General features: G+C 39.9%; 3 protein-coding genes across 5 annotated transcripts; 1 reads left to right on the forward strand and 2 right to left on the reverse strand.

Annotated features, from left to right (window-relative positions):
- Positions 1-68: 68 nt before the first annotated feature.
- ak3 (adenylate kinase 3) lies at positions 69-4,867 on the reverse strand. Its single transcript, XM_020081785.2, has 5 exons — positions 4,459-4,867; positions 2,629-2,748; positions 2,308-2,480; positions 1,584-1,702; positions 69-1,058 (listed from the first exon to the last, which is right to left on the reverse strand). The coding sequence occupies exons 1-5, from the start codon at positions 4,604-4,606 to the stop codon at positions 947-949; spliced, it is 672 nt and encodes a 223-aa protein (XP_019937344.1). The 5' UTR covers positions 4,607-4,867; the 3' UTR covers positions 69-946.
- A 1,222-nt stretch (positions 4,868-6,089) lies between these two features.
- On the forward strand, positions 6,090-15,355 carry rcl1 (RNA terminal phosphate cyclase-like 1). Of its 3 annotated transcripts, none has more exons than XM_020082409.2 (9): positions 6,090-6,309; positions 6,779-6,850; positions 7,448-7,623; positions 8,340-8,414; positions 8,567-8,691; positions 8,922-9,047; positions 9,162-9,318; positions 13,730-13,833; positions 15,179-15,355. In XM_020082409.2, exons 1-9 carry the CDS (start codon positions 6,180-6,182, stop codon positions 15,330-15,332), a joined length of 1,119 nt encoding a protein of 372 aa, XP_019937968.1. In that variant the 5' UTR covers positions 6,090-6,179; the 3' UTR covers positions 15,333-15,355. The 3 variants fall into 3 exon arrangements, 2 of the variants coding, with proteins under 2 accessions (XP_019937968.1, XP_019937970.1); XM_020082411.2 differs by lacking the exon at positions 6,090-6,309 and adding an exon at positions 6,366-6,476; XR_011239183.1 differs by lacking the exon at positions 15,179-15,355 and having other exon boundaries at positions 6,091-6,309; positions 9,162-12,875; positions 12,933-13,833.
- A 40-nt stretch (positions 15,356-15,395) lies between these two features.
- Positions 15,396-19,700, reverse strand: anxa3b (annexin A3b). Its single transcript, XM_020082413.2, has 14 exons — positions 19,568-19,700; positions 19,129-19,168; positions 18,992-19,039; positions 18,706-18,793; positions 18,391-18,485; positions 18,153-18,266; positions 17,956-18,046; positions 17,769-17,848; positions 17,204-17,260; positions 17,029-17,122; positions 16,637-16,732; positions 16,444-16,502; positions 15,999-16,121; positions 15,396-15,853 (listed from the first exon to the last, which is right to left on the reverse strand). Exons 2-14 carry the CDS (start codon positions 19,138-19,140, stop codon positions 15,794-15,796), a joined length of 1,017 nt encoding a protein of 338 aa, XP_019937972.2. The 5' UTR covers positions 19,141-19,168; positions 19,568-19,700; the 3' UTR covers positions 15,396-15,793.
- Positions 19,701-21,124: the final 1,424 nt, after the last annotated feature.

Consider the following 21,124-nt stretch of genomic DNA (forward strand, 5'->3'; position numbering starts at 1 on the left):
AAATACAGAAACTAGCATGAGAGATTCAATGTCATTCATGATAAATACTCAAGTTATTAGAGTTGAGCTATGAAGAGGAGATGTGTTTTATTCAAGTGTTTACAGTACAATTCATGACACAAGGCAGGTTAACATTACTGTGATGGTGAAACAGTGCATTTAAACAGGACTGTGGATGAACAGTCATTTTTCAATAAGGGTTCTTACTCGTCAAGTCACATTAAACAGGCTTGATCAGTTATTTAAGAGGCAATTTAAGACTTTGGATGGTTGTAAGGTTAAATTAAATTATTTTAAATAGTCGTCCACATTCACCAGTACGTTTTCCAAAAGCAGCTAAAGGCACTTGAGTGCACTTAATTTACATAAGAGCATGGCACATTTCCCTTTAGGGCATAAACAGATATAAACACCTTTGTTATGTCTACAATATTTTCAACTAAGGAGAGAAGTCTAGGCTGTCAAGGAAACTTAAAAGTTATAAATGTGAACATACTGTATCTTCACACACAGACGCTTTAACATTTACAACTGTCCCCATCATCATATTGCAAACGTATCTTAAGAACCTTATTGTTCCACTGTGAAAGATCTATTACTCAAATCTTATTTAAAGGCACATTATAGAAGAGATATAATCTGGGTAAATTCTAACAACTAGCGTTTGAAGGAGTTTATACACACGTCCTGAGAGTATGTTGAACTACTTTCAGCAACATTGTGAAAGCAGTGCAACAGTGGTACAATAAGCACTTCAAAAGTGGATCCCAACGAAATATGGAGTCGGACCCTTCCTACCTGACTTAAACTGCTCTCATCATGTTATATTACCACACGGATGACTCCTCTTGTTTCACAGAAAGTGGCACTTTGATTGGACAGTGCGTACAGAGTGTTTCCCGCTGGTAAACGTTAAGACTTCCTGGGTCTTTTCTCTTCAGGTTTTCTAAGCAGCTTCCTGATTAATAGAGGGAAGTTTTCTGTGGAGGAACGCTTTCACGTGTGGCCAGATCTTGTTGGTTTCTGTCCCTGAGAAGGTCTCGAGCACACCTTTACTCCTGGAGAGGCAAAGAACACGGAAATCATTTTTTACAATCAGAAAAAACCTGCAGATACTATAGATCTATCAGTATTACTTCCATAAAAGGCATCCTTCTCTTCTGTAGTTTCCTGTACTTTCTTCAAATGATAAATGGCCTCTCAAACTTTATGATCAAATAAGAATAAGTGGAGCACTAGTTGAGCATACACCCCTGTGGTTTTAGGGAACACAGAGTAATATGTTTTCTTGCCCTAATTGATCCAGAAATAGAAATTATGATGCATGTACTTGTGAACTGGGTCTGAAGCCTCACAAGTTTAGTATTTCAGCTTTTGCCTGCAAGCTTTTGTTGTTTCTGGTAAACCTTAAAGATTAATTATATATTTTTATAATTTATATAAGCAACTGTGAGGTATGTGCAGAGAGGTCAGAGCCCAATAGCATTTGGCTGCAGCCTTTACCCTATGTTGAGATATAAGTCCTAGTATTCTAATACTGTTTTAAAAAGTGTTCATGGGTTGATTTGTCTGTACTTTTCTACCTGTAGTACTCTAACACAGGCTCTGTCTGGGTTTCATAGGACTTCAGTCTTCGTGTTACTGTCTCTGGTGTGTCATCGACCCTCTGGACCAGAGGCTCTCCTGTGACGTCATCGAAACCCTGGAGAAAACACAGGAACAAATGATGTTGTTAGTGACCCAATTGCATAAAAAAGACCCATGCACAACACACTGTATATGTTATATATTTTCAGATGCTTCTGTAACTGCTGAAGAATAATGAGCGATCTCATACAGTGGGGGTTTTGCAGAGGGAAAAGGAGAAGTGAACCTGCTGAGACAAAGTTGCTAAATGTGAATGTCTGTTGTGCAACAAAGAGCAGGACGTGTCGAGCTCAAAGCCAGATACACAGAATGTGGAATATAAACACTGCTCAAGACACACAGAGTGGTGCCAGAGGGAAGGTGCCGACAGTAGTAAAGCTGAAGAATGTCAAAACATTTCTCAGCGAGTTTTAGATTTTCTTGCAGTTTCACCCGGTGTGAAACATCATCACTGTGTTTCCATTGGATTCTTGTGATGCTTAAACACATACCCAGCAGAGCAGCTGGCCATCTTGCTAATGTTGACCTCATTGCGACAGAGTGAACATTAATGTTCTGCTCAAGAGTTTGAGTCTCTGAGTTTATATCCAAAATGCTTTTAAACATCTGTGCTTGAAAAGACACATCTATGTTTAATGAAGTAAGAGAGGATGTATTTACTGGGACTTTAGGTGGATTGAAATCTATGTTGTAGACTCTGCCGCTGGGAAGGTGAGTCCAGCGAGAGGTCAGCCTCTGTTTGATGGTCTGGAAAGGAACGTTGAGGTTGATGACTGTGTCCACACTGTAGGCGTCGTCCAGCGCCTCCGCCTGGGACACTGTGCGAGGGAAACCTGTAGAGCGAGAGAGACAGATGGAGGAAAAGCAAAGGGACGAGGACGTGGGATGTGATAAATAACTGTGCCAGGATGTGAATGAGGTCAAAGAGAACTTATCCTCCCATCCCTATGGAGGATTCTCCAAACGACTCTACACACCTACCATCAAGCAGCCAGCTGCTCTTGCCCATGGCTCTCAGGTCACTCAGGATGAGACGAGACATGACGTGATCGGGTACGAGCTGACCCTGATCGATGCAGGACTTCAACAACAGGCCGAGCTCTGACACAAAAACACAGAGGGGGGTAGATGCTGATCATACGAAGAAGCTAATGCTTTAATCACCCTGCAGAAATTATTAAGCTGCTTCAGCTCTGTTCATGTGTCCATTATTATAAGTGCATGCTGTACAGCTGAGCATTGGGCAACACCATAGAACTGTATTTAAAATGTGAAAAAAAGAACCAGATGTTTACCCGGGAACGTGTTTGAAATGATGCATGGAAAATCTGGCATATTTTTATGTCATTATATTGTGGCTGTAATCAAGCTGCAAAAGCAAACAGAGGAATTTGAGTACAGACTCTGACACAGAACGGGACATTCTTTACTGCAAAACTGACAAATGCACGTTTTAAAGGTATAATCCAGGGTAAGGATTTTAAAGCATGAGATATTTTTCCTGTTTCTTCCACTTTAATTGGTCTGAGTCCAGCAAATGAAAGGTATTTCCTGACAAGCCTCGAGAAATGACCTGACTGCTTCTCTGTCAGTAAGACAGAGCAAAGGGTAAAAGAGGCTATAAAACTTGGTTAGGAAACTTACATAAAGAGGTTGACTAGAATTTTACAGGTAAAATAATTAATGGTGTTCTGCAGCATTGCTCTGACAAAAACTGCTAAATAAGTTTATGCTTATTTTGTGTTTAGGATGTGATAAATACTTGATCCGTCCTCTGATCTGGTTCTACACGAAAATGATATGTTGCATAATACATTTTGCATGACCCTGAGCAAGGTGTCTAGAAAGCAAAGACATTGCTGCATGGCTTTAACAAGACAAATATTGCTTTAGAGATAACTTTTTCTACAAGTAAATGGATTAGACTATTTGATAGATTAGAGTTTATCTGCAGTGCTCACACCGAAAAGAGGTTTTACTGCAGACGAGGATGGTGTGGCACAGGCCTCAGGAAGTGGAAGGTCACGGCTGCAGGTCCAACAACTGTTTGGGGGAAAAGTCAACAGGAAAAATGCTTCCACTGCTCTAACTGCTGCTCGGCTGAATTTCAGTTGAACTGTTGCACAGAGACATTGCAGTATGAAACTACAACATGGGCATGAGGAGGGGAAATGCATGCATGCATAAATAATAATTAAAGCTTGAGCAATCTCTGCAGGAGTCACCACGGCCTCAGTTCACCCTGGCATTACACCCCTGGGTTAAACCATTCCTGCAGTTGTACTCCGTCACACATTTCTTCATCTGTTGCTCCTCCTCTCAGGGAACAAAGGTGCACAGGCTTTCCTTATCTTTTTACACCTTCCTTTATCTTTCTTCAAGGTGAATTTGAGAGGTACCAGGTAATGTTGGCTCAACTGTTTCCAGTACAAACATGCTCTATTAGTACATGCTACCCATTTTGACCTTGACTGAAGAGATGCCTGCTTCTTTTCTACTCCTATTTCTCTGCGGTAGAGATAAGATGTGAAAGTTTAGGAGTGGACCTTTTATCACAGCAGCCCAGAAAACAAACTTAGACAGCAGTATTAGTATTTTGGACACAATAACTCATAGTGAATATAAATAGTTTAATTAAGTGTAATATTTTTTGTGTTTTGAGCACAATGATAAGTTTGTTATGCTCTGGGAGGAAAAGGATAATATTTATTAAAAACAGGTTAACAGGCAAAAAAACATGTGCAGATGTTGTTCCAGATCATTTAAACACTGTATCGGTATTTGTTAGTGTACATGTCCCCCGTGTCTCACCAGTTTTAGCGTTGATGTTGCCTCTCAGGATGTCCCCACTCGAGAGGTGATTCAGTCGAAAAGTTTTAGTTATGCGCGCAGACACTGTTCCTTTCCCCGATCCAGGAGGCCCCATGATGACAGCCCGGAAAATCTTTTGAAGAGCCATTATTCAACGACTACTTATCGAATTGCTATAAGAGGAATATCCGTGTATTCCCCATGAAAGCCCCGAGCAGCACCTCCTCCTCTGGATGCGCAGCCAAGTCCGGATCCGAGCAGGTTTCTCTCCTAAGAAATGCGCAGCGTAACCAAGAGTGGGCGCGTCTTTTCCACCGGAGCTAAACTCTCCGTGGACCTTGACTTGTGTTTCACTCCGCTCCGCAGAAAACAGGAGGAAGAGGAGGAGGAGAATGAAGGAGGAGGAGGAAGATGATGAAGCTGTGACCAGCAGAAGAACAGGAGGATGCGGTCACGGTCTCCTGTTGACGCACACGGACTGAACTGATCCAAACTTGCCGGCTTGGTCACAGTTTACGGTTTAGTGGAGATGTGTTTTTTGTATAATGCGGTTATGTAATTGGTCTTTTCTACTGGCGGGGAGAGCTTGTTGGCAAGGTTGATCTGATTAATCCTTTCCAAGCCTCGATACAGTGCACAGAGCTGCAGGTTTACACGCAACCTGAGGTGAACTACAACCTGCTCTCTCATTAAACAGACTCTTCAGATACGTGTTTTCAAGGAGTTTTCATACATCATTAATCTCAATATGACTTTACTAGTAATGAAAAACATTAAGAAAACCTGGCTCTAATTATTATGTTAGTTATTATTGTGAAATCATGCCAATATAATATCGATGTATATACAGTACATATCATACATCTATATTGTGTCTATATAACATAACGTAACAAGTATATAGACAAGTAATTTCACATGAGTAAACACTATAATATGAATATAAAATACACTATTATACCCATATACACACCTTTGTTATACTCATATTCTATCTATCTATCTATGCACTTGTGTACATATCATTATCTCCTTATACATGAAGCACAAACACAACATACTGTGTAATCATCCTGTGCCACTGCACTTTGTTCAATTAGCCTGCTTTTCTCTACCCCTAATATTCTGTGTATGTTATATTATACATATTCTCTGTTTCTTTTCTTTTTTTCCTTTAAAACATTTTTTATATATATATATATTTTATACTTTCACATGTTCTCTTGTCGACCTGGTTTTGAATATCTGCTTCTGTAACAAGTGACTGTTCCCAGCATGTGATTGATAGTTTTATTGTATCTTATTGAAATTATCTATCTATCTATCTATCTATCTATCTTTCTATCTATCTATCTATCTATCTATCTATCTATCTATCTTATTAAATGTTCAGTTGAAGTCACTATATTGTGCATCTGTTTACAGCCCTTGACAATTCAAATCTAATAATCTGGGTAAATATTGATAATTCCTTTTGTTTACATTTTAATCCGGTTTTGTGCCTTTAAGGTTTAACGTCATAATCCAACCACGCCCACATGATATTGTCTTCCTGAATGTTGCTCTGGTGCCACCTAGCGTCCAGCCGCAGCACGGCATCCTTAAAACAAAACAATCGCGTTTGTCCCTCCCGCTCTGCCGTACCCGTCCCCTCCCACCACACGCGTCTTCCTGGACAAACACACGTGGATTCCCACTGACGCTCGAACACAAACAACATCATGGCCAGCCACGGGCTCGACTACGACGGCTGCAACTTCTTCAGGCAGCGGCTGGTGCTGTCCACGCTCAGCGGGAAGCGGGTGAAGATCAAGAGCATCCGCTGGAAGGAGGACGACCCGGGGCTGCGCGGTGAGTCTCTGCCCCCGCTCCGCGTGTGGCGTCGCAGTTAGCACCGAGGCTAACGTGCTAGCTGTTACGCAGTTGGGAGTGAGGCTGGTCAACAGGGCGTCGGGCGTGGGGGAGGCGAGGGTGATGGCGTGGTTAATGGGGGACGAGTGCAGCGACGGCGTGATGCAGTGAGTTTGTGTGGTGATGTTGCACGAAAGGGAAATGTTGTTGAGCTGCGTTTTGATTTCATCCGTGTGACTTTAACTCGACAAATGTGAGTGAACATCGTCAGAAGTTTTTCCAGTGTAATGACCAGAATCCAGAATTTTACTTCACGGACTCCATATGTTCTGGGGAAATATGGAAAACACTTCTATTGTTCTATTGTTATTGTTATTGCTGACATTTAATAAGTTATCGTAGACTTTGCTGAAACTAAGAAAACGTGTCTCATTGTTTGATTCACTGTGTTTGTCCTTTTCTTCTGCAGATTTTGAAGCCAGCTTCATCAGACTCTTGGACAAAGTGACCAACGGCTCCAGAATAGAGATCAACCAAACAGGTAAAGAGGATGTGAGGTGAAGCTGCAGACTATGGGGTCCATCTAATAACTGGGTTTACTGTCAGGTTGTGAAAGTGTGTTGAGGGAGTCACCGACAGACAAATACTTGTTTTTAAGATGTGCAGTGTTTTCCATTATTTCTCCCTCTTATAATCATGTAGTTTCATGCTGTGTCATTCTCATTCTTTTCTAGTTCAAGGCTTCAAGCCTTTTTCCTAAAGTCTGGAAAATGTGGATATTTTCTGGTGTTTGCTTTTCCAACGCAGGTGGAGATTGTGATATAAATTCACAAGGGGATAATGTTCAGAATATTCAGGCGGGGCAGGGGGGCAGGAAATGTTGTATAAACTAAACGACAGCTCTGTATCGGTGCTTATCACCAAAGGCTCTAACTCGTGTTTTCAAGTTGTCATCTTCATCTGCATCTTCAGTGTGTATGACACCAACTTTTTCATCCTGAGATATTTGTATTCTGTCAATTTCACATCCGTCACATGTTAGAAAAGTCATCAACACACCAACTTGCTAAAAGGAATTAATAATTAAAGACAATGTTCTTACATACAGCTCACTGTCTTCATTTTCTGTCCCCTCTAGGCACTGTGTTATTCTACCAGCCTGGCTTGTTGTATGGAGGCACGGTAGAACACGACTGTCACCCGCAGCGCTCCATCGGTTACTACCTGGAAGCGCTGCTCATGCTGGCTCCGTTCATGAAGAACTCCCTGAAGGCCACTCTGAGGGGAGTGACCAACGACCCAGTCGACCCGTCTGTGAGGACACGCTCATCATCCTCTAACCAATACTCATCGTCTCCCGCATTTGTCCCTCTGATTTTATTATGACTCAACTCTCGTGATCAAACTGGGTGTGGCGCTGAAGCATGCCTCTGCAGAGAATATGTAAACTATGTTGTGGATAAGTGCACGCCTCCTAAATCCAAAAGGACACTGCCCTCTTGTGCACACATCATTATGTGCAATTATATGCCAGAGTCAGCAGTGTTGCAGAGAAGAGCTGATGTCTGTAGAATGGAACACAACAGTCTGGGTCACCACCAGGGTGAATTTAAAACAATTCAGAGGTTGATATATTGACTGTAAAATCATCCAATAGTTTTGTTTCACAAAAATGTACCTTATTCTTTGCTGAGACTCTAAGTTTTATCTCTAAATCTGTGGCCACTGAGTTTGTTTAAATGTTTTATGTCTCGTTATAGTGAAGCACTCAGACACTGCATCAGCCATTTCCTGCTCTTTGCTTTTTTTTTAAGTGCATAATGTCAACAAACCAGACACAAGGCAGTAAGAAGTGAAGAGACGTGTTGTCATGGAAACACTGAGCAGCATCTCTGCTTGTTGTTGCCGTGATGAGAAATGGTCCAGTGCAGACTTTTATTTTGGTTTTTCATTAGGTAGTTGCGATGTTTAATCCTTTGCGGACACGTTGGTATGGATTTTGGGATTTTAACGCTGTTTGTCTGCTTCAGGTCGACCTGCTGAAGTCCACCGCTCTTCCTCTGATGAAGAAGTTTGGCATTGATGGAGAGGGTTTTGATCTTAAGGTGAAGACATCGTGTTGCCTTTTAAAAAGGGTGGCATATTATTATCATTTTTGTATTCATTCATTTTTCCAGCAAATATATTGTTTTCCTGTTACAATAAAGAAAATAGGACGCTTGCCTCAATCCCCTTCTCTCTCTCTCTGCTCTCTCAGGTGGTAAGGAGGGGGATGGCACCAGGTGGGGGAGGAGAGGTGGTGTTCACATGTCCTGTCCGCAGAACCATCAAACCAGTGCAGTTCACAGACCCAGGAAAGATCAAGAGGATCCGAGGAATGGCGTATCCTTGTCATCTGTACACAGTCATAAAGTTGTACAAGCAAGCTAGAATTGTGATTCATTTCCTGTAATAATTGCTTTATACAATATGCCAGGGAGTTGTTTCTTGAGCTTAGTGAATATTGGTGTGTGTGTGATGATTATGTTGTTACCCCAGAAGACCACAATTACATTTGAACAAACTCACTCTGTTAAATGAGTTGTGAAAGAGCCTTAACTTTCGAAACCCAGATATTCGGTGCGAGTTTCTCCTCAGATGGCGAACAGGATAGTGGACTCCACCAGAGCCGTCCTCAACCAGTTCATCCCAGACATCTACATCTACACGGACCACATGAAAGGAGCCAACTCCGGCAAGTGAGTACCTCAATGTACATTATATACATTAGCTAGTGATTTCCAGCCTTTCTGTATGTGTCTGTTAGTCTCATTAAAGAAGCCGCTCAGTGATTTATGTCTGTTAACGTTCAGGTCTCCAGGTTTCGGCTTGACGCTAGTTGCTGAGACGCTGAACGGCTCCTTCCTCAGTGCCGAGATGTCGTCCACGCCACAGGGGCAGGGAGACACTATACTGCCAGAGGACCTCGGGAGGAACTGTGCCAAGCTGCTTTTGGAGGAGATTCATCGGGTAAGAACAGTGAAGTCCTACATTTATTATACACATTTCTCAGTTGTTGTGTTTTAAAGTTCAAAGAAAATATTTGATCAGATCCAGTCAACAAACAAATCTAATAATATACTACAGTATAATACTTATTACAAATACGACACAAGTTTGCTGAAATTAACTGAACATTTAATAATTTAATCATCTGTTTTGAAATGGATACAAAAATGAGATTTCCTCTCCACTTATCTTAACTTGAAAAACATTTGAAAAAACTATCTTTATTATGAAGTCTTCAGATTTGTCTCAAGACATTTTGTGTTTATCGTCCTCATGAGCACAGACGCCAAAATGCCAGATATCAGACCGGATGAATCTGTCGACTGAAGGAACGTCTTTCTTTTGATTTCCAGCGTGGGGAGCGTCTTTAGTTAAAAGGAATGTGCTTTGTGTTTGTCTTTTAGAAAGGTGGGAGACAGAACTAAACCAGGGGGGCTTTAGTGAACAAGAGTCTTTGCTCATTGGTGCATTTGCTGCTTCTCTGTTTCTCTAAAGCTTCAGGCAGCTGAGGTCGGTTTGATCAACTAACTGATCTATTAGGCAACCACCATTCATACTGTCGTAAGCCTCATATTGGTTTACAAAATATTCCCACACCAAAGGCTTATTAAATACATTTTGATATGGATAGTGTTATAATTTATAACAATTTTAATTTCGTTTACTGGAAAATACCCATTATTTCTGTAAGATGATATGAAGACGCTGCACGCAGCAGCTGGAGAACCTGTTTTTCCATCACTGCACAATTCAGAATTCTTGGGGAATACCTGACATGCACAGACATAATGAACCCAACGTGCAACGATACCTTATAAGACCCTTGTTTACCAGCATCCTCTGGATAATGAGCGTCAACCCTGGTCAGGAATTCAACTGAGAAACAGTTTGTGGGTGGACCTACGACATGGAAAGCAACTTAAGGGTGTTTCCATTGTATGAAGCCGCCGTGTAAGTGTGTAAGTGTTGGAAAAAATCTGTGGTATCGTCCAGATGTTAAAGTTGAAACTATATTGTTTTATCCAGAGACGCTGAAGATGGCAGATGTTTTTATTTATTTCTCTAAGAACGAACACACATTTAATCTGCTACTTTGGTTGGAGGCTGTCTACCCAGGGGTTTTTTTCTTTCATAAAATAAAAATAATTGTGTTATCCATGCAAAACTCTCAAAAAGCTTAATGACAGCATAAAGCTACTGTTTCGAAATCAAAGAAGAAAAGCTCTCATATTAGAAGGAGCACTACAGCGCTATCTTTTAAATTCATGAATTATTCTCTGTCAGAATCAGGACGACTGGCAGCTCTCTTAAACAGACGGGGCAAAATATACGACTGAAGGGGCCTTTCTTAAAAAGCAAAGTCAACTAAATGAACAAAGAGAACCCTTGTTTTATAAATTGTACACTTCCCTTTATTTGTGTTTCTAGCAATTTAACAAAAGTTATCAAATGTTTTGCTGTTTATCAAGTGTTAGTTATTCTCAGCTAAAGAGGAATATTTGAATATTTTTACCTTGATATAAACGTGGTCCGTATCGTCCAGGACTGACTTGTAATCTGCTGTTTGGAGGAGTCCACTTTGAAGTCGCAGTCAGTGACTGGGCTCTTAAAAATAATCAGATTAACCAGCGTTTCTGTGGATGAGGTGATGGATCAGCTGTGTTTGATCAAATAGACTTCATTAAAGTTTGTTAGTGGACTTTTGTTGTGTCCGAGGCTACAGCACAAGAAAACTCACTAAATCACATTTTATTTGTACCGTGATCTCTCTGTTCATGTCGTGTGTCCTCAGGTGTGACTCACGACAGCTGCAAGATAAAGGGGATTACAATAAACGCAGACAGGCACAGATAATGTCACACGGGGGAAAAAAGAGCTCACTTCATCAGAATATACACAATTAGATCCAGTGACTCTGTGACTTCAGTTTGCTTCTGCATGGCTCTGCCTCTCAGCCCTTTCTCATAGGAGCCATGTGAGTCCAGTTAGCTGGTCAGGGTAGAGCTGATTAACTCTGAAAGAGCAATATTGTTGGATGCATCTTCTTAACTCCCAAGCCACAGAGCAAGGAGCAAACGTTTCTGTTCAGCCGACATGGAGCTTGGTGGATCATTAATAATCTGCCAATTTTTAACTTTTTTTTAAGTTTGAAAAATGTAACAGCTTTTAACTATCTGATGATTTTCGTACTGTAGCAGGAGGACAGAGTGATTCCTACGTCTGAGAGAAGAGAGGATGACACCAGAGTGAAAATGGACGTGTGACTATCCAGCTCGGACTAGTAGTTAAAAAAAAACTGAGAAAGGGAAAGAAATTAGCTGGATTTGCATTAAAGGGAATGGGCGTTCGGTGTTTGTGCGCGGGTCTGTTTGCTTTGTGGTTAATCAGTACAGTCTGCTTGTAGTAAACCAAAGCTACGCGATGGACATTTTGTTTTTGGAAGTAACGTCAACACCGGACAGGAGCTGATGTAAGTTGTGCTCTCTGGAATCGTTTATTACAGCAAGATCTTGTCTTTAAATATGAGAGTTTTCTCATCTGCATGTCTCTGGTGTTTTTGCAGTAAATAAGTAGATAAGTAATATTAAGACCGTGAATATTGGATGCAAAGGTCAAATCTAAAATCATGGTTTACCCAGGTTTTGATGATGGTCATGATTCTTGTTTTTATTTTAATCGAGAGGAAAAAATTCCGTTGTTGTTTTCAGAACATCTGTTGTTGTTTTGCTTCAGTAGTAAAATAATACGTTTTGAAGGATTGGACTGAAGTCGGTGTTTGAGAAAGAAGCTGTTGACCAGGACTCTAATGGTCACTGCAAACATCAGATTTCTCCTTTTTTCTTTTGCAGAGCTGCTATTCGCTTAATTGTGCCTTATTCTGTTTTACTTTATTTTACTTTTCTTTGTCTGCACCCACATATTCTTTGATGGTTTCGAAATGACTTTGCCATTTCCTTTAGGGAGTCAAGGGACTTTTTCCACAAGGCCTCGTGCCTGATTGGCTCTGGGCCTCTTGGGACATCTTAACCACGACATCTCTATGGAAGGCAGGGCCAGACACCTATTTTGAGATAAAAAAGATAATGTAGTTTCTATTTGTGTAGCCTGGATCAGCAACTCGGCAAGGTAGGGTGCTCGGGCACAACATTATCTCCATAGCCGACCACAACGTGCTGTAGTAGAAAATGTCGAGGAGTCGTTGAAGCTGGATAAACCCTCACCTGTCAGTTTAAGATTGTTGCTCTCAGTTGAGTTTTTACTGCAGGAACACAGCTTGTTTGATTTAAAATGTCTCGTTAGAAAATAAATGCTTACAATGCATCTAGAAAATAGGAAATATACACTGAAATCATTTGTAATATTAAGTAATAATCGTTCAGATGGATTAGATCAAATTATCATACAATTATCATCATACTTTACTCTCATAGTAAATGGCGTAGTTGTCCATTAGGGATAAAAAGTTGAATTGGATTTGTCAGACTTTTTTTTTCTCAGCTTAGAAATATTGTTAAGAAGTAATCAACGAAGAACGGATGAATTTATCAAAATCTCCACTTCATCAACTTTTAAAGCCACATCGCCATTTTTCTGTCGCTGTCCCAGTGATTTGATTATGTAATTAAATCATATTTGTGCTGACAACCTATCACATAATAATTAGTGACTGCGCCACATGCTGTCTGGCAATGGATGCACAGTGATCCTGTGTAGCTGCAGTTACACATCATGTGTATCAGTGGACGGCCATTTTTCAGTTTCCAGAATGCTCTTTGGGTGTGTCCGGTCTTGAACATTCCTCTTCATACTGGCTGGGAAATAGCATATTGAGTAATCACGATGGCATGTGATCATTTGGACCCAGAGAGTGGATCCTCTGTCCTCTAAATATCTCATATGGAGAAGGAAATGGGCACAATTAGGCAAAGGGCCGAGAGGACAAGTCAGGTCTGAGGGAACCGGAAAATTATTATTTGGAAAAAAATTTAGAAACTGCTTTCCAGGATAAATGAAGGGAGAGGTAGGAAGTGTCGTGTGAGGAGATCGGCCACAGTTGGGACCTAAAGCCACAAAGTCCCCCTCAGGAAAACCACAATCAAACCGTAAACAAATGTTCCTCAAATGTGCTTCAAGCTCCGGGCAAACATTTGACTTTAATTTGGTTCTAAGTTTTCTCTTAAGTTCATCTGTGTTTGAGTTGAAGACATTAATCTTGTGTCCAGAGATTCCGACTGTGCTTTGCAAACATAGATATCCACTGTTGGACATCAGGGGGTTGCTGAGTTCTTCCTAAACATCTCCACCTCCATGACGTATCTCTCTGTTGTTTTTGTTGCTGAAACGGGTCGCCCCTCCTTTATCTCTGTTTTAGGGTGGCTGCGTGGATTCGTCCAATCAGAGCCTGGCGCTGCTCTTGATGACCCTTGGCCAGCAGGACGTGTCAAAGGTTTTGCTTGGACCCCTCTCCCCGTACACGTAAGTCATTGTCCCAGTGAACTTTACAAACAAGTTAATAAACAAATGCACAACCTCACATTTAGTTATTCTTCTACTCGTCCTCTCCTGGACAGTGATTGAAAAGTTGTCCCACTGTCGGACACAATGTACTGAACAACAGTAGAGATAAATACACATGGGTTTGTAATACATAAGCCTTGATTATTGATTGTTGTAGTTGTCAGTGCAGTTCCTGGTAAACACGTCACTAAGCACAACTGAATAAGTCTAATTAAGTGAAAATGAAATGAATAGGAGTTGCTGATGTACATTAAAGTTATTTAAACGTAAAGATAAAAAATAAATGTATTTTTTAATTATTTTTTCCTCTGCAAATGTTTCCCATGCTTCCAACACTTGCATCATTACAGTACAAGATACAAAGGTTCTTGCTGAATGTGTGAAAGATATTTACATGTAAAAACGTTTCTATGATAAATGACAGAAAGAAAAATAAATCTTTTAATGGGATTAATGATTGAATGAACACAGTGAATTTCAGACGTCATCATCGTCACAAACGAGCAGCGAACTATGAACTGTCCATTTTCAGTTATCATGGTACCGGTGCTGTGTCCCTCTCAAGTACAGTACTATGATAACTGAAGATTGGCAGTGCCATCACAAACCATTCTTCCCGTCACACAGGTAACAGTGTCACTGGTGTTTTGAATACAGTTTGAATGTATTTAAATCTTTGTTTTTGCTTGTCTCTGTTAATGTAGAATGTCCTTGTCTTGTAATATAGTGTGTGACATCCAAATTTTAAGATTTGAATGTACTGTGCATTAGAGAGAAAACCTGAAGTAGAACCAGCACACTATGTTCTGGAATCTCAGTGTATTTCATTTATTGATAGTTTTAATAAATATTTTATCCACCACAGGGTAAACTCCTCTCCTTTAGGACAATGAAGTTTTAATATTGGAATTCGCCTTAAGCAGTAATGCATAAAAATGAAATTGGAATTTAATTTCCTATGTTAATGCCTCTATGTCAGCAAAAGCCGCGGCCGGAGGCAGCATGTCTTACGTCTTCAGGTTGTCCGTCCCATTCTCGTGAACGTGATATCTTCAGGGGAAAAACGACAAGTTCGCTTCCTCAAACATCGTCACTCAGACAACGCAAAACTGGGTTGTCGCCATCATTCAAGATATAGTTTCATATTTTTTTAACACATTTTCACACAAATGTCAAATTGGATAAAATGATGAAGTGATGACGTTTTATAGATTGTGACTGTATTTCCTGCAACTTGGAACCATGTATTCCTGGTTCTTAATGACTCTGCTGTCTCTCTCTCTCTCTTTTGCCCTCTCTCCAGGATCGAGTTCCTCAAACACATTAGAGATTTCTTCCAGATCATGTTCAAGATCGAAGTCCAGAAGCCGTTAGAAGACGAAAGGAAAGGAGGAGACAAGGTCCTGATGACCTGTGTAGGAGTTGGTTACAGCAACATGAACAAAACTCTGAAATAAAATAGGTATATTTTTTATATGAATACTGTGGTCTTGTCTTGTATCACATTGCTCACTCACATCTCACAGTAGAATATAGTGCTTTTATTTAGTTAAATGTGAAAATTAGGACAATCTCTATTCGTGTGCAACTGTTGACAATATACAAGAAGATATCTGTTATATTAGTCACATGGAATACAGACAACTTTACATTTAGATATTTATCAGGATCTTAACGTCCATGAACATCAGCTTCCTAACTCTTGATGCTTTCTGCATAGTACTGAAGTTACATCAATGTCTGGTTGCACATTACTGGAATTCTTTTAAAAAGCATTTCTAGATCAGTTCAAGATATCGCCAGTGTTAGAAAAATATATCATCGGCATGAAACGGTCAGTGACATGTAGTTCTTCCTTCCTAATGGAGTAATGCTGCACTCTACACCACGTGTTTCTCATCACAGGAGTCGGGAGGAGTTAGTCATCTTGGCCACAGAGATGCTTGAGGGCGTCTCCGTAACTGCCTGAAACTTCAGACTGCAGAAACGGAGGGAAAAAAACAAAACTGGGATTTGTGTCTGGTTTAAGAACACGTAAACAAAACTCTTGCCCAACATTTAAAATAAGACGATTCATATTTAGCCATATTATCAATATTAATATGGAGATATTTCAATCTGACCTCTAACTGGGAGTAGAGGGAATATCCAAACAGCTTCTTGTACTCGGCTCTGATGTCCAACAAATCAATCTCAGAGCGACTGACAATTATCCTGGTGATGATGGACTCCGTGGTCCCTGCACCCTGGATAAATGAAAAGGTTTGATCAAATGTCTGCTCTTTCAGCAATGACCATATATGAAAAGTAGCAATGACCTATATTATTATTTTTCTTCCCTGTACTGTGCAAGAACTTCTGCTTCTGTGCCTCCACAACTTTGCATTATTTTCAATCTGCTTTTCAACCACTGTTGTGCATTTAGTCAAAGCAGCAGCAGCAGCAATACAACGGTGGCTTAACATTCCCTTCCACACCAGCAGTGATCAATACAACTGTCTGTTGTGCATAAAACGGCACAGAGGAACCAAACAATGTGTGGATTTGATTGGACATTTCCCAGCTTACCTTCATGCTCTTGAAAAGTATCTCCGCGAGGTATGCAGGAACGTTCTTCACACATTTCACTACACAGACAAATAGGTCGGGTGAGATGTGTGTCACACGTGCTGTGGTTCATTTTTACAACGTTTTTTAAAAAGGAGCAAAAATGGACCACAGCTAAATATTGTTTGGAGAAATTGTGACACATTTTTCTCACCGACAGCCACCAGCAGCCTCTCCAGGTCTCCAGACATCTCGCTCTCAATGCTCTCCTGCAGAGTCTTCTTGCTAATATTCTTGTACTCGACCAAAGCTGCCAAAACAACAGAGATTTAAATACAGATTTTTTTTTTGTCTTGTTGAAAATGTGACAGATTTGAATTTATGGGGAATGGCTGTGTTGTCCTGATCAGTGGTCCAGTCCAAAATATCTCTATGGCTGTTGGATGAACTTTCATTCATCTTTGTACAGATGTTTATAATCTCACTGGTTGAACCCTAATGACTGTGTGACCTTTAGCACCAGCATGAGGGCAGATATTTTTGGCTTTTGGTTAAATGTCTTCAAAACTACTGAGTCTTCATGGACAGTGAAAGAACGTGACCCACTCTGTCGGAGCTGGGGGATACTCCGGTGACACAGGATGTCAATGAACTTCTCCTCATCCGTTCCCCACTTCTTCTCCCCTGCTTCATACAGCACCTGAGCGGCAACAAAAGGTGGGATGAAGAAACACGGGTCGACTAAAAACACATATCAATGGTTCAAATATAGTAAATGTACCTTTGCATCTGCTCGAGCTTTGGCAGCATCCGCATGGGGGCTCTCGTCTCTCTTCCCCTGTGACAAGGAACAGAGGGAAACAGAAATGAATTGAATGTTGTGAGACTTTATAAAAAATATCTTTGTCACAATTCAACATCTGAGGTTGAGATTTCTAACGTTGTAGACAAAAACTTCTCTTTACTATTGAGGCCTTTAACTGAAGTCTGATCACTTCGTGTCACATCAGAAAAAGATAGTTTTGTTGACACTTTGGAAAGTAGCAGCAAAAGGGGAAATGTAATTAGAAATAAAATAAGAATAAAAATAGAATCTAAAATAAATTAGATAAAGTAGAAATACTATATAAACTGCACTGTAAGCTGTTCTCTACATGTGCAGTATTAGTTTACAGTAAACAGTACCTACTAACCCTTACGTTAAAATTGTGCTTGAAGAAAAATATGAAAATGAATTTATTACAATTACATTTTTAATATAGGATTCCTAATAAAATGTGTTGTTTTGGTGTTTCTGGAAAAACCTGCTGATACCATGTCAATGTTTTAATTTGAATGTACAATACCTCAGCCAATATCAGCAGTGCTTTTCCATACTCTCCAGAAACCTCCGACTTAAGATCTTCAATCATTGATTTTCCCGTCTCTTGAATGAAACAGCACAACACAAACAGATTAAAATAATCCGATGACGATCATCTGTTTTCTGTTTTCGCAATAATTGGAAAGTTCTGTGACGTTACAAACACAGACCTGCCAGGTATGCTTCAGACAGGGCTTTAATCTGTCTGTTGGACCTCGAGGAGAAGATTTCTGTCAGCGTGCTCTCTGTGGTGCCTGCCCCCTTTATGTGATGCACAAAACGGGAGATGATAGAGATAATAAACATCATCTGGTTCTTTAGAAAAGTGAATACTCATGAATCCAAACTTTGTGACACACAGTCTCACCTTGATGGCTCCAATTACTTCGTGACAGTCATAGAGAGCAGGAGGCGTTACCAAGGCAACCAGCAAGTCCTCAAAGTCTCCGTGGGTGTCGCCCTCCAGGTCATCTACTAATTTCTGATGGAGGTAGGTTGATGATACACAAATATTACTCCACCTCTCATTCACTCGGAGAATGAATATTCATTCTGAGACCAGGAGAATATGAGAGGTTTTAAATAAACATGCAGTGGCCTAATACCCTTCCTGTGGCCTTCTCGTAGGCTTTGGCAATAAGCTGACGCTGAGCATTGCTTCTTTGGGTCAACACCTCAATCACTGTTTTTTCTGTCGTACCTGTAAAGAAGAGGACGACACGAAACAGGCTTACGACTTACCCTGCACTTGGAAAGTTATAGTTAATACAACATTTCATAAAACGTCAAGCTTGTTCCAGAAAATGAGACACTTATTGAAATATAACACTTAATATGATTAAAGTACTTCAAATTTTTCTCTGATTTAGTTTAGTATCTATAATATAAAGTGTGCTGATAGTGATAAATCAATAGCTTACCGAGGCCCTCTATGGCCTTCCTCAGTGCAGACACATCTTCATCCACTTTAAAGTTTGGCTTGTCCTTCACAGTTCCTCTTGAACCGGACTGATAAACACAGGTACATGACACATGATCACCACAGTACAATAACACATCCCTGCATGTAGAGGTCAATATATTATTTCACTGTTGATAATTTTATATATGAGACGCTGTCACGTTTAACAGAAACCATTAGCAAACTGTGGTAATAATTAGAACCATCATTATTATAATGCATCTCCAAAAAGGAAGAGAACTTACTGTCACAGTCAGTGAGGAGGGGGAGTCCAAGAGCAGATCCAAGTCATCCTACAGCATGAGTCAACACACATTTATACACATGATCACCTATACATTTTCATATTCAATTTAAACCACTCATATAGGCTGTTACTCACCCACACAGACATTGTAGAGTATTTAGAGAAAAGTCTTCAACTGTAGGGAGGAGAAAAATGATACAGAATTAAAATGTGTTTTATCACTACACACTGATCTAATATATTCTCTCACACGTAGATTCCTGCTTGTGATTGTCTCTCCACACACGTTTCTCCCATTTCCTCCTCTAACTGTCACTTTTGTCCCCCACTTATGTCAAATCTACACATCACACTGGACAATCCTTTTAAAATAACTTCCCTCACAGTCAACATAGGCGGAGTAAAATCAAGCCCATGGCGTGTTTAATGTCGATCGCAGCAAACTGGAATATGATTATGTTCCTCGATCAACAATGCGTAAAAACGCACCAAACCATGGAGGAGGACAGAGAACAAACGTGTACGTGCGTAAAAACTGTGATCAGAAGTCAGATAATACATTTTTCTTTCTTACCTAAAGCGAGATTATGAACGATTGATGTCCAAGGAGGAATTTCACAGTTTGCTCAACTCACCACACCTTTTTCAGCTACAAATCCGGAAGGCAACACCCACGAGAGGGAGGTGAATAATGTTGACGTTTGACTCCTCCTCATGTGTGCACAGAGCTGCTATGACACCGGACCCAGCAACAGGATTTACAGACTTCTATCCTGTAACTTGACTCACTTGTGAAACAGTTTATCTGATCTGATTATAAAGTGACATCATCTGCTGCACATTCATATTCTTTTTACTTTTAAAACACAAGACAAATGGGGTAAGGGGAGGCAAGGCAAATTTATTTGCATCTTATTATCATACACAGGGGTCATTCATTGTGCTCTGTGGGAAATAAACCGAACATAGACGTACAGATGAAATGCTTAAAAACATTCCAAACATTACATTTCTGATAAAGTATAGAAAAGATCAAATTACAAATCAGATCATGTCTTATTAAAGTGCATGATTAAGTGATGGCACTGGATAATAATAAACAAAAGCATTTCATCCTGTTTAGTTCCTTTTTTTATATTTGGACATCATAAGTCATAATAAACTTTTAACCTCTGTGACAGTGGGTCTGAAGTCTTGTTTGATTTCAGGGACGGGGCATGTATGAGTCAGAGAAAGAAGAACTTGTTTTCAGTCTGACTTACATCTTGCATCATTGTCACTGTCTGTTGCAAAACTAAACAAAACAAAAAAAGCCTCTGTGTAAATAATATTAGATTAATGCAGACTACTGGGCAATCATTCAAAATAATGTAGCTAGTGTCAGATCAGCATGAAGATCCATACCGTGTGTGTCACTACTCGGCTTTTGCTATTTATTAATCAAGTGGTGTATTTAGCCTGAGGTCAACACTCTATATGAATATGCAAATGTATATAAAATCCAGATGAGGAATAAACGTGATACTGAAGAGGAACAGTTGTGACATCATGTGGCCCTAAAGGAGCACTGCATTGACCAGACCAAGTGTTGAGATAAGACGAATAAGTGAACTTCATGAGTGTCTGTCTGTCTGTAAGGAAAGGTTGTTTTTTTATTAATCGTGCTCTTATTCAAATACCCTACAGAATAATATAGAATGGGTGTAAAAATGTAGACAGAAACATAATATTGTGATTTGTCAAGCTAGTGGAGGGAAATAACATTTTGATCAATTTCAGTCTGGAAATTACACAGCATTGAAACAGCATTGCTTAAAGTCACTAAGGGCAGACAAAGATGAATTCTCTATTTGAATTGTTCTTGATTTATCTGCTGCCTGCGACTGGTCACACATTTCTAATTGACAGAACTGGCACTGCTGGTTCTTTTCATACTTATCTGATGTGTTCTATTCTAAAAGAAATAAAAAAACAAAGTAAAATAATAATAATAATAATGATTATGTTGATTATTATTAAATTATTAATAATTGAATTGCTTCGTTTAATTGCAAGTTATTATATCATTTTATATTATATTACATATCAGACCACAACTACCTCCTCTTGCACCTCTTTTTTAACGTCCTGT

The sequence above is a fragment of the Paralichthys olivaceus genome, chromosome 18, assembly GCF_024713975.1.
Source record: "Paralichthys olivaceus isolate ysfri-2021 chromosome 18, ASM2471397v2, whole genome shotgun sequence".
Lineage (NCBI taxonomy): Eukaryota > Metazoa > Chordata > Actinopteri > Pleuronectiformes > Paralichthyidae > Paralichthys > Paralichthys olivaceus.